Here is a 14,280-nt window from a genome sequence, read left to right on the forward strand (position 1 = left end):
CTTTTAAAGATGCATTTAAAAATTAGCTGTATCTGTTAAGTATCTGAGTACATGTTTAGCTGAAAATAAATAACCTACAGAAGAAAAGAAAATAGCGTTAACAGGCATGCTATCTTACTAGGCAAAGACAAAACAAACTAAAATCTTGTTTAGGGGTATGTGGTTTGCAAGTTAGGGCAATTCTGTCCATCCATACTGGGGAGGCTACAGAAAATGTCATATTTATGATGAGAAGCAATATAAATATTTCAAGGATATCCTGGTGCAGCTCCCCATTTTTCTGCTCATCTGTGGCTTTCTTAGCTTCTCTATTTACAGATAGGCTTCTCATATCCACTCCTTCATGCCACCATTCACCCCTGACCATCCAATATCCTTGGTATGCCCACTGAGGGGCTCCAGGCCACACTGTGGTACCTTACTCTGAGCTCCCCTCTCTGGTAGTGAGGATCCTGCCAGTTTACCCAGCCAGTAAACTTTTCCATTAACATTATCCAATTAAATGAAGTCATATCTGTGTCTCTTGTTCCTTTGTCCCTTTTGTTCCTCTTAGTTGATTTGCTTACTCCTTCTACACTTTGAATGAATGCTCTCTTCCATCAGATGACATAGCCATTTGTTGTTGTTCAGTCTCCTAGTCGTGTCCAACTCTTTGTGACCCCATAGACTGCAGCATGCCAGGCCTCTCTGTCCCTCCCCATCTCCCAAATTTTGTTCAAGTTCATGTCCATTGCATCAGTGATACCATCCAGCCATCTCCTCAGAAGGAGAAAATGGTGTCAGAGGACATAGCCATAGCATAGTTCTTTATCATAAGGAATATATTACTGTAGAAATTTTACCCATTTTGACAGTTGTATGACTCTAGTCTTTACTCCCTAAAATCTCTCCCTAAAAACATCCTGGGATTTCTTTTCCTGTATTTTTTTTATCATGTCTTGCTCTAAAACAAAAATCTTCAAGAGACTCGGTACTCTTAGGGTGAAACTACAATTCTTCAAACTTTTATTGACTGAGGCAATTCATTTGTAGTTTAGCTCTATAAATCCCAGAAATAACCTTAATAAGATTTAATAGAATATATTATCATGCTATGTCCTATTTAAAGGACCTTATCACTCCTGATGCCCCTGGAATCAAGTTCCAGCCCTTCATACCTTTCAAAGCTCTTTAATATCTGGTGTCACTTGAACTTTCTAACATTATTTCCCAAACTCCTCCAGTCCAAATGTGTCTCAGCCGGTTGGTATTCTCTGTTCTTTTACATGAAATGTCCTTCAACTTCTTCTTTTCCTTCCCACATTTCCATCATACTTTAAGACATAGCTTTAGTCTCACCTCCTGATTGTTTTGCATGAATAATCAATTCACACTAATTTCATCTCTAAACAATCCTGCTTTTCTCATTTTTTTAAACTGAGCCAAATAATACCTTTAGTTTTTATATAATCATTCTATAACTAGAGGAGTATATTTGCAATGTGACCACATCCAAGCCAAAATAAACCTAAGATGTGATTCCATAGGGAAGCTGATGCCTGAACACCAAAATACCAGCTCAGAAAAGAACTAGAAGTTATTGAGGGCCTTTAACTTTGGATTTCATGAGGATGTTAGAACTATTGCTTAGAGTGCATGAAACCCAATCCTATAATTAGAAATGTGATGTCTATGTAGTTAAAATATCAGTAGAGGTACAATAAAGGCTAGACCATTCAACTGCCTCTGATTTTATTCTCAAGTCCTCCTTATGGATGTGGATATAACCCTTACCTATTCCCTACTATGGGTAGGGCACCCAGCTGATAGATTTTACCCTTCAAGTCACATCTCATTTGGTCTGCCATGGCATGACCATTCTTGTTCCTTGGCTCTTCTAATTGTAAACAGTTCTTGGTCTCCTTTTGTGTTAGTCTTGTTTATTCTAGAAGTGGCTTTTTTAGGGCTGAGTTCTGCCTTTCCATCCTACGTGTGGATTCTCTGCATGCCTTGTGTGGGAATTAGAATTCTCCAACTCTAGCAGCTGTGTTCTGTGCTGTGTGGCTGGAAAACATCTTAAAGCCACTTATGGGAAGACTATCTTCTGAAAAACATGGGTCTTGAAGTCAGACAGATTCCTAAGTCTAAATTTCCTGCATAAAGGGGATAACAAGTAAAATGACATTGCCTTCAATTTGAAGGTCATTTCTTGTACCACCCCACTCACTAACCACACCCAGTCTAAGGCAACTTCCTTTCTTTTAAAATTTCTTTGAATTGTTTCTTCATTTTTGAATACTTATCTGAATAGCTATACAGAATACCACAGAGTAATAGGTATTAGAGTTTGGTGATGATTAGTTTATCATCAGTATATTTCTTCCCCACCACAATTTAAGTTCCACTAGAGCAGAGGCTGCAGTCCAGTCCACCAGGTTGCAAAGAGTTAGATAGGAGTGCCTAAAACTTTCACGTGGGGCTCCCTGGTGACTCAAATGGTAAAGAATCTGCCTGCAAATGCAGAAGACCTGGATTTGATCCCTGGGTTGGGAATATTCCTGGAGAAGGGATTGGTTACCCACTCCAATATTCTTGACTGAGAATTCCACGGACAGAGGAGCCTGGTGTGCTACAGTCCATGGCGCTGCAAAGAGTCAGACATGACTGGCTAACGCTTTTCAGAACAAAAGCTATGCCAAACTTAGTTCACCATTATGTTTCCAGCCTGTAGCACTGGCCCAACTCCTCAAATATTTGTTGAATTGGTAAATTCCTTACATGGTTGGTGGAGAAGGAGAGGAGGTAAAGAGTGTAAAACACTATATAAATATTTAGAGCATATGTGTGTGTGTTTATCAGTACACAGAATACCACAGTTAGTACATGGTATTTGGTAAAAGGTCTGTCTAGTCAAAGCTATGGTTTTTCCACTGGTGATGTATGGATATGAGAGTTGGACGATAAAGAAAGCTGAGCACCAAGGAATTGATGCTTTTGAACTGTGGTGTTGGAGAAGACTTTTAGAGTCCCTTGGACTGCAAGGAGTTCCAACCAGTCCATCCTAAAGGAGATAGTCCTGGGTATTCATGGAAGGACTGATGTTGAAGCTGAAACTCCAATACTTTGGCCACCTGATGCAAAGAGCTAACTCATTTGAAAAGACCCTGATGCTGGGAAAGATTGAGGACAGGAGGAGAAGGGGACGACAGAGGATGAGATGGTTGGATAGCATCACTGACTCAATGGACATGAGTTTGGGTAGGCTCCAGGAGTTGGTGATGGACAGGGAGGCCTGGCTTGCTGCAGTTCATGGGGTCTCAAAGAGTCAGACACGACTGAGCGACTGAACTGAACGGAACATTTATTTTTTTATTCTTGCTTGAAATCTGAACTGAAAATAGCCCTCCCTCTTGCAGTAGCAACAGAGACACTTCTTGTGTTATATCACTGCTGCAGCTGCTAAGTCGCTGCAGTCGTGTCCGACTCTGTGCGACCCCATAGACGGCAGCCCACCAGGCTCCCCTGTCCCTGGGATTCTCCAGGCAAGAACACTGGAGTGGGTTGCCATTGCCTTCTCCAATGCATGAAAGTGAAAAGTGAAAGTGGAGTCACTCAGTCGTGTCCCACTGCTAGTGACCCCATGGACTGCAGCCTACCAGGCTCCTCCATTCGTTGGATTTTCCAGGCAAGAGTACTGGAGTGGGCTGCCATTGCCTTCTACTCTCCCCAACTAAAAGCAGTGGATTGATCTGAATGTTCATTTGCCTCTTTTCCATGGAAGCACCTGATCAGGCCCAGAGCTGGGAGCATTACCTCACAGTGCTTTCAGTCTCCCAATACTCAGTTCTCTCATTACATATTTGGGTGATTTAACTCACAGACTTGCTAAGATCACATTCCCAAGCAGTCTTCTAAAACTGCCCATCTCTCCACAGACTAACCAGAATGGCCTCAGAGAAGAAAACAGCCTAATGGAAGACCACACGTGTTAGCAAAATTAACTGCATGGAGCACATAGAAAGTTTCAAAGGTGTTAAGTTTCCATTTTACACATTTTGCCTAGGAACTTTAGCAACATGATGGAATATGACACTGTAAACAAAGTATACTTCAATAAAATAAATAAGTAAATGAATACATAAAGATAAATAGCTAAGTAAAACTTAGATTTATATCTAGGCAACAAACAGAATCTGTCATTTTATGTGCCAGCACATAGTAGTGCCCAATAAATAACTGCTGAATAACTTTGTGGAGGGGGAAAGTATGTCTCAGTGGTTCCTGGCGTTGATTGCCTCCCCATCAGATACTTTAAACCCCCTTCCTGTCTTGGAGCAGGGCTTTAAAAACACGACTCTAGTAAAAGCAGGCGTATCTTCACAATCAAGACAAGCTTTTGTTTTACTCCACAGTTCTAAAAAAGGGGAGGGGGGGCGGGCAGAGTTCCCCGAATTTCTAGATGGGAAATGGAGGTTTCTTTACTGCAGGAGTGTAGACCGGCCTCGTGGTTCCTGGGGGTGGAACGTGCAGCTCGTCTTCCTCTCCATGTTCTTGGCTGGAGACAGCTGTGGGTAAGTGTGGGGAGATGGAAAGAAAAGGCGATTTCAGTATCTTCACGTAGAGAGACGCTAATCAGGAAGTCAGACTGTAAAGGCCAGCAATAGCCAAAGGAAATTCAACTTGTAGTAGCGACTGTTTGGGGGGAAAAAAAAAAAAAAAGAGGCGGGGATAAAAGAAGTAGGAAAAATTGGGGGAGGGGGAGGCTAGTAAAAGAAAACCAGAAAAGAGAGTGTGTCTGCGCACTCTGTTGTTTCTCCTGCGCTTCTTTTCTCACTCCCTCCAGAAGCTAGAAAAAGTTTGCAGGCGCAGCTCTCGGGATGGGTGAGCGGGATGTTGATTTGCAGACCCTGGAAGTAAAGCGCCCGCTTCCCTCTTCCCCACTCCCGCAGCCGTCGTCCCATCTCGGAAGGACGGAAGGCAGTCCTCCTGGAGACCCAGGGAAGCTGTAGCCCACGATCCCGCAGGGCTCAAACAGCGAGCAGCACTGCCTCTGCAAAGCCTCTCTTACCTCTTCCATCCTCCTCCCGGAAGGGAAAAAGGCACGATCGAACCTCTAAACCGACTTTACCCCTCCCCCTCTTCCTGGGGGAGCTGAAGCAGAAAGTACGGTTCTGTGATTCACTGGAGAGAAAAGAGGGTGGAGGCAGCAAAGAACTCCGAGTGCCAGAACTAAGTTGGTTAGCTGACAAAACGCACGCAGCTTGCAGCGCTCCAACCCCGCGAAGACCAAGTGGGCTTGGCGCGGAGTAGGCACGGGGTCAGGGACCGATTTGCGTCCCCGTGCGCTCCAGGGACGAGGAGAAGTTCCTCCAGAGAAGGGGTGGTCAACGGTGGAGGGAGATCGGTTAAGCGGGGTGCTTTTTACTCATTTGGCCGCCTGGTGAGTGTCGGGGAGATTGGCAGACGCCTGGGAGAGGAAAGAGAAACAGAGAGCCCTGAAAGAGTGGAGAAAGTGATCCGGAAGCCGGTTCACTGCCTGCAGCTCTTTATCTGCCTGGGTTAGAGCTTTTTATCGGCGGTTCAGCTTCCCAGTACTTTCCAGCTGAGGGGACTGCTAGACCGACGGTCGATCCCACATCCCTCAGTGCGCGCGCCTCCCAGCTCCTCCTCAAGACCCTCCTCAGCTCCTCAACCTCGAGGGCGAAAAGCTCTGGCCACAAGGAGTTCCTGCCCAAGGTGATTCTCAGTTCCTTACTTGAGTTTTTTTGTTTTCCTCTTGGGAACTTTTGGGTGGAGGCTTTGACTTTTTGCGTGGAAGCTACTTTGGGGAGCGAGGAGGGGGGAAAAGTGCAATTTGGTGGAGAAAAGCGACTCCTTGTTTTCTCACACGTCCCATCCCTTAAGCCACCACTTCTAGAAGATAAAGTTGTTGGACGTGGGGACAGCTGAGAGGAGAACAGGACTTCTTTCCAGGTGGAGCCCCTCCACCGCCTGTTGAGTCTGTCCCTCCTGCGTGCATGCGTGCGCCAGCGGCGGCGCGGGGTGCGCTGCTCTGCTTTGGAGTCTCAGCTGGGACCAGAGCGAATGGCCCCCAGGGGCTGCGCGGGGCCTCTGCCTCCGCCACCTTCTCCACAGACCTGGGTCTGGCCCAGAAAGATGCTAGCCATGGGGGCGCTGGCAGGCTTCTGGGTTCTCAGCCTCCTCACTTACGGTTACCTGTCCTGGGGCCAGGGCTTGGAGGAGGAGGAAGAAGGGGCTTTGCGAGCTCAAACTGGAGAGAGACTGGAGCCCAGCGTAACTGCCGTGTCCCAGCCCCATCTCATTTTCATCCTAGCGGATGATCAGGGGTTTAGAGATGTGGGTTACCACGGATCAGAGATAAAGACTCCCACTCTTGACAAGCTTGCTGCCGAAGGAGTTAAACTGGAGAACTACTATGTCCAGCCTATTTGCACACCGTCCAGGAGTCAGTTTATTACTGGAAAGTAAGTGTTACTTTATTCTTTGCAGATATCTTAAGCATTTAATTAAGATGCAGCCCCTAACTTAATGGAGTTGCAGTAAATATGGGAAACTAAATGAATGAATGAGTGAATGAATGGATGGATAAAATGCATTTAGCTGTGGTGGGTATTAAATTGGATGTCCTGTTGACGATCTCCTCACTAGATTAGTCTCATTTTCCTTACTCTCAGAGCCTGCTGTGAAGTGTGTTCAGAATTTTAAAATGAGATCAGAACTTACAAACTCCCACCTACCAACCAGAGATCTCCAGAAGTGTTCTTTTCTAAATGGATTTTGGCTTTTGAGCTTGCTCAGATGTTGTTTCAGGTGTCAGAATTCCTAGTCACCGTCACTGATAAGAGACACAGACCGAAATTTTTCTGGACTCTTGGTTTATTTGTAAATCTAGAATTGAATAATCAAAGCCACAGGTAATCACAGAGAGAAGGGCAAAGAAACATGGAAGGCAGTGTAAAATCTGGCCAGTGTACATGGGACTCTGTCTGGGTCTTTGATAGGTAATTTTCTCTTACAAGATCATTAGGAAAGGCAATATGTAATCACCAAGGCAGTTCTCAAAATGGGAGAAAATACAGTGGTAAATGCTCAGTATGAGTTAAAATTCATCCCAAGTTTTCCACTGTACCTCACAAGTCTGGGGATTTTCTGATTAACTCTAAGAAAAATCAGATTATTTGGATGCTTAAGAAAGTGTTTTTAATATTATTGTTACTTTGCTAAATAGCTGAATCTCTTACTCAAGGCGTTCACTCATATTCATATTTTTACTCTATCTTGTCCGAATATAGGTTACTATAACTAGTTTGCTTGTCCAAATTCAGCCTGTGGAATGGAGATAAACTAGGAGACCCAAGGGTTTAGTCATTGGACAGAGGTAGAAGAAAAGCCTTAGAGGTTTCAGTGAATGAGTCTTGTGATTTCAGTTTCAGGGGAGGCTTGCTTCAGTGAAGTTGTTCTTGGAATTGGTTCCTAAAAGAGTAGCCAGTATCCATTGGAAAAATAAAGACTATTTTGTAGGAATCTCTGTCTTGCAGAGACTTTTGCTTACTACCCGATTTCCACTGCTTAGCAAACTGTCAGAAGTTAGCATCACTGCCAGAAAAAAAAAAAAAAAAGTCCAATCATTTCCTGTGAGAGTAAAGAAGACTCACTGTACTTCAGAGTCATTCTAAAGGTTAACTGTGGCATCAGAAAGTCAGGGGCATTTGGTATTTATAAAGTAGCAGACTGTTGGCTAGAAAATAAGTCCATCTGATGGCCTGGGGGTCAAGTTCTTTATATCTAATCCAAACATCCTTATATTTGGTTTTTGAAATAAATTTGTCGTAAATGCTTCCCTGAAACTCTTCGACTAAATTTATAGAATTTGGATTTATTCAGATAGCCAAGAGTAATTGAAAAACATATACCTAAATGGTATTAATTTATCTTTCACAATAGAGCATTTAAGACTTTTTTTCACCAAAGAACATATAGTTCCTAAGCATTATCTTGCACTGATAAAATATCTAGGTTTTTATCTTTTAATCTTGATGTTTAATTAATGACATGAAGCAGAAGTCAAGGTGGAAATAGTCTCATTTTTCTTTGTTGTCAAAGGTTGACTCTCCTGTCTTTTCAATGCAAACATCTCAGAAAAAGATTGATTCTCCTTATTAAATTTTTCTGTTCAGTGTAACAAGTTGTGTAACTGTTTTATAGAAAGGAAAGTTCAAATAACTATTGTGATTTGACTTAAATTTCTGTTTGAATTAAACAGCTGAAGACTTTTGCACTTTCAGTTCTCCTTTTAGACAAATTGCTGGAACCATCCTTAAATGAACACAGATGTAAGAAAGAAAGTGGTTATAGAAGCCTAGTTCTGGGTCTAATATTCATAATGCAAGCCCAGAAAATACGGTCATTTGTCCTCTCTCTACATGGGTACTTTTCTATGATTTCTGGATCCTCTAAAGTTAATAGAAAACCTAAATTAATTAACTATATTAAGGGAAAGAACAGGTTATGTGGAATATGATAGAATTCAACAACTGTCACATTTATGAAGGAAGAGTTTAAGTGATTGAAGCTGGAGCTACTTTTGATACTATTAACAAAACAATCCTTGCTTTATATTTTGCTCGAGTCAAAATGTAAAAATTATTCCCTTATACTGCACATAGCTATGATAAATTCCAGCTTCTTTAACAAATTACATCATATCAGTTTGGCAATATTGAGCATAAGCCAGCCTGTCAATAAGCATTCACTGTGTACAGATCCCTATATTGGAACTGTGAGGAGCAAAGAAGTAAGCCCTAATCTCTGGACAGTGACTCTCAAGTTTGTGCAAAAGAATCAGCCCAACTGCTAGTAGCAGAAGTATAGTCTTCCAGCTTCAGTGGTCTGGGGTTGAGCCCAGAAATTAATAGTAATTTAACAAATATATCCAGTTACTCTAATAATGATACTATATAAACTGAGTGTTAATATTAAACACTAGCATCTACTGAGCAGTTACTGTGTTCCGAGATAATGCATTTTTATCTCATTGAATCTTTACAACAATTCTATGAGGTGATTATTATTGTTATCCCCACTTTGAGTAGATGTGGCAGTCGATTCCAGGAGAGAGAGTAATGCAGACATTCTGTGTACTGGGCTTTGAGAAACAACACTGTAAGTGTTCAGAGTTAGACTACAGATAGAAAGGTTGATTGAGAAAGCAGCTGCCTACATTTGATTTATTTCAAAGTAATTTTCCCACCTTTTAAAAAAATAGTTTTTCAAATAAAGACATATAGCAATGACATCATTTCTTCTTAAAGAGAATATAATGAAGACCTCAGAAGAGAGTTATAAATTTTGCAAAATTTAGATGTGTTTCATGCAGACTTTAGAGTTGAAAAAACTGGCAATCTGAGCTGAATATATATCTTTGGTAATACTTTTGTGTTCTGACTATTTTGTTATTCATTTTTTCCCACTTGAAATACCATGATGATCATTTAACAAATGTAAAGATAAACCAAATAATGTGTATTTGTAATAGGATATTTGATTTGATTAATTAATTAAAAAAAAAAAAAACCCTGCGACTCGCCAAGGGTAATCACAACCCAGCTTCTAACACTTTATTTTGCCTCTTTTTGAACTTCATATAAATAGAATTGTAGAAAAGGTATTTTTTCATGTCTGACTTCTTTCTCTTAACATTTTGTTGTAAAATTCACCTATATTGTTAGCTGGAGTTATAATCCACTTATTCTCATCGGTGAATAGTGTTCTTTTATATAAATATACTATATTTATTCTTCCATTCTGTTGAATGACATGTGGGTTGTTTCGGTGTTGGGCCATTATTAATAGTGCTTCCATAAACATACTTGCATATATTTTTGGTGAATATATTTGTATATGTCTAGGGTATCTATAAAAAGCAGGATTACTGGATAATTGGAATATATGTATATACAGTTTTTGTAGATACTTCCCAGCACTTACCCAAAGTGGCTCAGCCATCATATACTCTCATTAGCGATGGAAAGTTTGTTTGCTTCACGTTATTGCTAACATTGGTGGGTATCTCTTTGATTTTAGTCATTTTGGTTGTTATCCACTGGTATACCATTATGGTTTGGTTTGTATTTCCCTGGTGACTGAAGAAATTGAGCATATTTCATATTTTTATGGACTGGATATTTAGTTGTATCTGATTTTTGCCTGAGTTTTCATTAGGTGATTGCTTTTCCTCATTGATTTGTGGTAGTTATTTTTATATTCTATTCCTTTGTCAGATATTTGAATTGCAAATGACTTCTCCCATTCTGTGACTTGTTTTTTTCATTTTCTTAATGTTTTTTGATGAACAGAGGGTTTTAAATTTATTGTTGGCTTATTTATAATCTTTTTTTTGATGTTCTATTTAAGATATCTTTGACTAAATCAAGATCATTACAATGGTCTTTTAAAAAATTTTTATAGTTTTCTTTTTGTTTACATCTGTAATTCATCTGGAATTAATTTCTAATATTTTATAAATCATGATTCAAACAAACTGTTTTCCATATGTAAACTCACTTAATCTACACTATTTATTAAAAAATATACTTTCTCCACTTTACTACAGTGTCATCTTTTTCATAAACCAGAAAAGGTATGTGTTTGGGTCTGTTTCTGGACTCTATTGTACACCATTGACCTCTGTCCATTCTTCTGCCAACGCTACATTCCCTTAACTATTGTAGCGCTATAATAAATATTGATATTTGGAATGTAAGTCCTTTTACTTGTTCTTCTTCCAAATTGCCTAAGCTATTCTTTACTAGTTCATTCATTTTAATATGAAAGAAGGGAGGGTATGGATGTACAGATTCAAAGGAGTTGAAGGATTTGGTTTTAGAGAATATGAGGTAGTTTTCTTCTGATTATTCTACTTTCTAAGTGAAATAATAAATGAGGTCATTAGATGAGAACAAAAATCTTAAGGTTTAAAAAGACAGATAGAAAATATTCCAGGAGAGTGAGAAAGTGAATTAAATAGAGAAGTGCTGTAAAAATACTGGGCAGCGATGAGAACTCATTTGAGATCTGTGGTCATAAATTTAAACAGAGACCAGTCCTCGCTTGTTTTTCTTGCACCGTGTTCAGTTGTGTGAGTGCAGAAGCACTGTTGCAGAGGTGTTCACTAGATTTGGAGCTTTGCCAAGTGAATAGAGTGGGTCTTTAGACTCTAAACTTGGCAAGGGAAAGAGGAAGAGTATAAGCAGTTTATATTCTCTGAAAAAGTGTCAGGGTCAATGGATTGTCTGTCTAGGGTTGAAGTGAGGATACTACAGTCAACTTGGAAAACTGGAAAGGTAGATAATGATAGTTGAAGAAATGCATGCCGAAGCAAAATTTTATTAGTGCAGTTTTTAGAAATGATAGGAGAATTGTGAGATGGAGGATAAAGCTTTAGAAATGAAGGCACAGTGTGAGACAGACATGGAGTTGATGGATCACTTGGGTGGATATTTGAACCATTAAGAACAATGGGAGAAATTGTATTAAAGAGTGCAGTAAGCCAGTTGCTGGAATCTCACAGCAGTGAGAGGGCAGGGCCTGGATTTGGAGGACTCTAACAGGAAAGATTGGTGTTTTTGTCTAGTTCTCTTAAGCTGTATCTGACTCTTTGTGACCCCCATCAACTGGAGCCCCTCGGAATCCTCTGTCCATGGAATCCTCCAGGCAAGAATACTATAGTGGGTTGCTGTTTCCTTCTCCAGGGAGATCAAACCCATATCTCCTGCATTGGCAGGCAGATTCTTTACCACTGAACCATCAGGGAAGCCCATAGCAGGAAAGATGATGAGCCTCTGATCTGTTGCCTGACGTTTCAAAAAAGTTGAGCCTTTAAAAAGAAGTAGGAGCCAAACCATGTAGAAGTGCTACTAGGAAGATACCCAATCCCTGCTTTGGAATCCTTGATAATTGGCCTATGGGAAGAAGAACCTTCCTAAGTTGAGAGGATAACCAGCAATCAGCCAGAGCAAAAAGATGGAAGGAATGTCCAGGAAACAGATGAGGTCATAGAGGATTTGGCTAATGACAGATTTTTAGTAACAGAAGGCTCTTTGGAAAGGAGTTAAGAGGGGAGAAGGATTTAATCAGACCAGAGAATAAACAGTGATACATAGAGAAAGATTAGACTGAGTGAAAGATACATTGAAAAGATTGGAGAAAGGCTGCAGTTCTTGTGAAGATTGAAATAAAAGAAGCTGAAAAGCATGGTGGGAATTTTTCCAGATGATCTCTTAGGAAATGTAAGTGTCAAATTGTAATTACAGCTTCTTTCTAGAGATTGACAGAGTGGGGCCTCCTCCCTATCCGTAGCCAACTACTGCAGCCACACTGTAGTGTCAGGCACACAGTCAGGAGATCTGGGGGTTTTGTCCAGGAAGACAGGATCTGTGTTGGCTTTTTGCAGTGGGCTGTAGCAGCAAGGGAATGTGTCTTCCAGTAGTTTAGAAACTATCATTTTCAGATATGAAATTGTTAGCTAACAGTTACCTCAGTATTGAAAACCTTGAAAGAGTAATTGAATTCTTTTGTTACCAGCCAGAGTCTTGGCTTTCTCCAGTCAATAGAAATTGACTAAAGGCCAGATAAGAAATTCAGGCAAGGCTTTACTGGGGCTCCTGTGCTGGCTGCAGGATGGAGCAAAATAAATAACAAGTTCCATTGCTCCTCCCCCAAGGAGAAGGGACAGGCTTATTCCTCAAATGGATTGAAGGTAGGGATGTGTCCAGGGGTCAGACTGGAGGAGTGGCTTAGATGGTTTGCCCATCCCTTTGTGGTATTGAGTGCAGGGCACATGCACAGTACCCTGTTTTTGCTCCTAAATCTTCAGAAATGGCAGTTTTGGTGGGGATTTTTTTTTTTTTTTTTTTGGTCTTTTTGTATCTTTTTGTGCAGAATTTGCCCCAGGTGCCCAGGCACACAGTTATTTTTAGTCCTATATTGTTTCTTTGTATTTTGTAGCTTGAAGAGAGCTGTGTCCAGGTACAAACATTGCAGCAGGGCAGTGAAGAGTCCCAGGACCCAGCCTGGGAGAAAGATTCAAGAAAGCAAAGGTTTCGTGATTGTTCCATTTCACAGACATGTGATACATACACACAACATCCACCCCCCCACAGACACATACACTTAGACTGTAAACATCAAGGATCATGCATGCTTCTTCCATCTATTTCTTTTATCCAAGACTTAGTTTTAAATAGTGTTACACACCCTAAAAGTACACAATAAATACCAGTTACTAAGAGTTCACTTATTGCATTCATAAATATTTAAATAATACATAAACATTTAGAAAAATGTTTGTAGTTGGAGAAGTTTGGAAGAAACACTTTGGCTTTGGAAAATGAATGTAACAGCAGATGGACAGGGCGGCTTTAAAAACCTCACATATCCATTTCAAAAAGAATGGCTCAATAGATGACACCATTCAACAAATAGCTGTCTCTTCTTGTTTTACCATATGGATTTTCCTGACAGTAGAATCAGAGTCAGGTAAGCTATCGGCACACCCTTATGATCAAAGACCCTACTTGAGTCTTTTTAAGACACCCTTTGAAATGAATTCCTATTCAGGTAAATCTGATGAGTTTCCTGAATAGCTGTCCTGTAAGGTGTAAATTTATCCAGGTGCTGAAGTTCAGATCATTTTGTTTCATCCTTATGACCTCTCCCAGAGATCAAAGACAAGGGAGGAACCAAAAAGGCTTGGAACTCCTGCTTCTAACAGCTCAGCATGGAAACTTTTTATTTCAAAGTTTAGTTTCGTTTGGACTTTTTACTATAGCAATATTATGGAATTCATTTTTATGTAGTCTTTTTCTGTATTTTACTTTGATATAATTAGAGTGTGTAGCAATGTTCTTTTCTCATTCCAGATATTAAATATTCCAAAGAGTGTAACTTCATTGAGACATTCATTTCCCTGTGTGCTTTATTGCAGAAAAGACTTTTTGTCCCTCCTGCTTTTCCTCCTCTCTCTCCCTAATTCACCCACCACATTTACTTTACTTGGACATGAGTCATTATATCATCAGCCTCAGCAAACTAGGGAGTCTCTGGTTCCCAATGACTACCGCAGAATGGGGAAGGAAAGTGGTTTTTACTGAGGGCTTCCTTGTGCCAGTTGCTTTTCAAACATCCTGTCATTTGACCTGCACATCACCCTGAGGGTAAAATATTTTTACAATTTTGAAAAATATTTATCAAATATGTATATCCTCACTTAATAGGTATATG

At 40.4% G+C, this 14,280-nt stretch overlaps 1 protein-coding gene across 1 annotated transcript in view; it reads left to right on the forward strand.

Annotated features, from left to right (window-relative positions):
* Positions 1-6,063: 6,063 nt before the first annotated feature.
* The window catches only part of ARSJ (arylsulfatase family member J), a 73,603-nt gene continuing 65,386 nt past the window's right edge, over positions 6,064-14,280 (forward strand). Inside the window, exon 1 of the mRNA XM_068975618.1 lies at positions 6,064-6,464. Coding sequence (XP_068831719.1) covers positions 6,064-6,464 — 401 coding nt within the window. The remainder of the gene's footprint in view (positions 6,465-14,280) is intronic.

Source organism: Capricornis sumatraensis, chromosome 7 (assembly GCF_032405125.1).
Source record: "Capricornis sumatraensis isolate serow.1 chromosome 7, serow.2, whole genome shotgun sequence".
Taxonomy (NCBI): domain Eukaryota; kingdom Metazoa; phylum Chordata; class Mammalia; order Artiodactyla; family Bovidae; genus Capricornis; species Capricornis sumatraensis.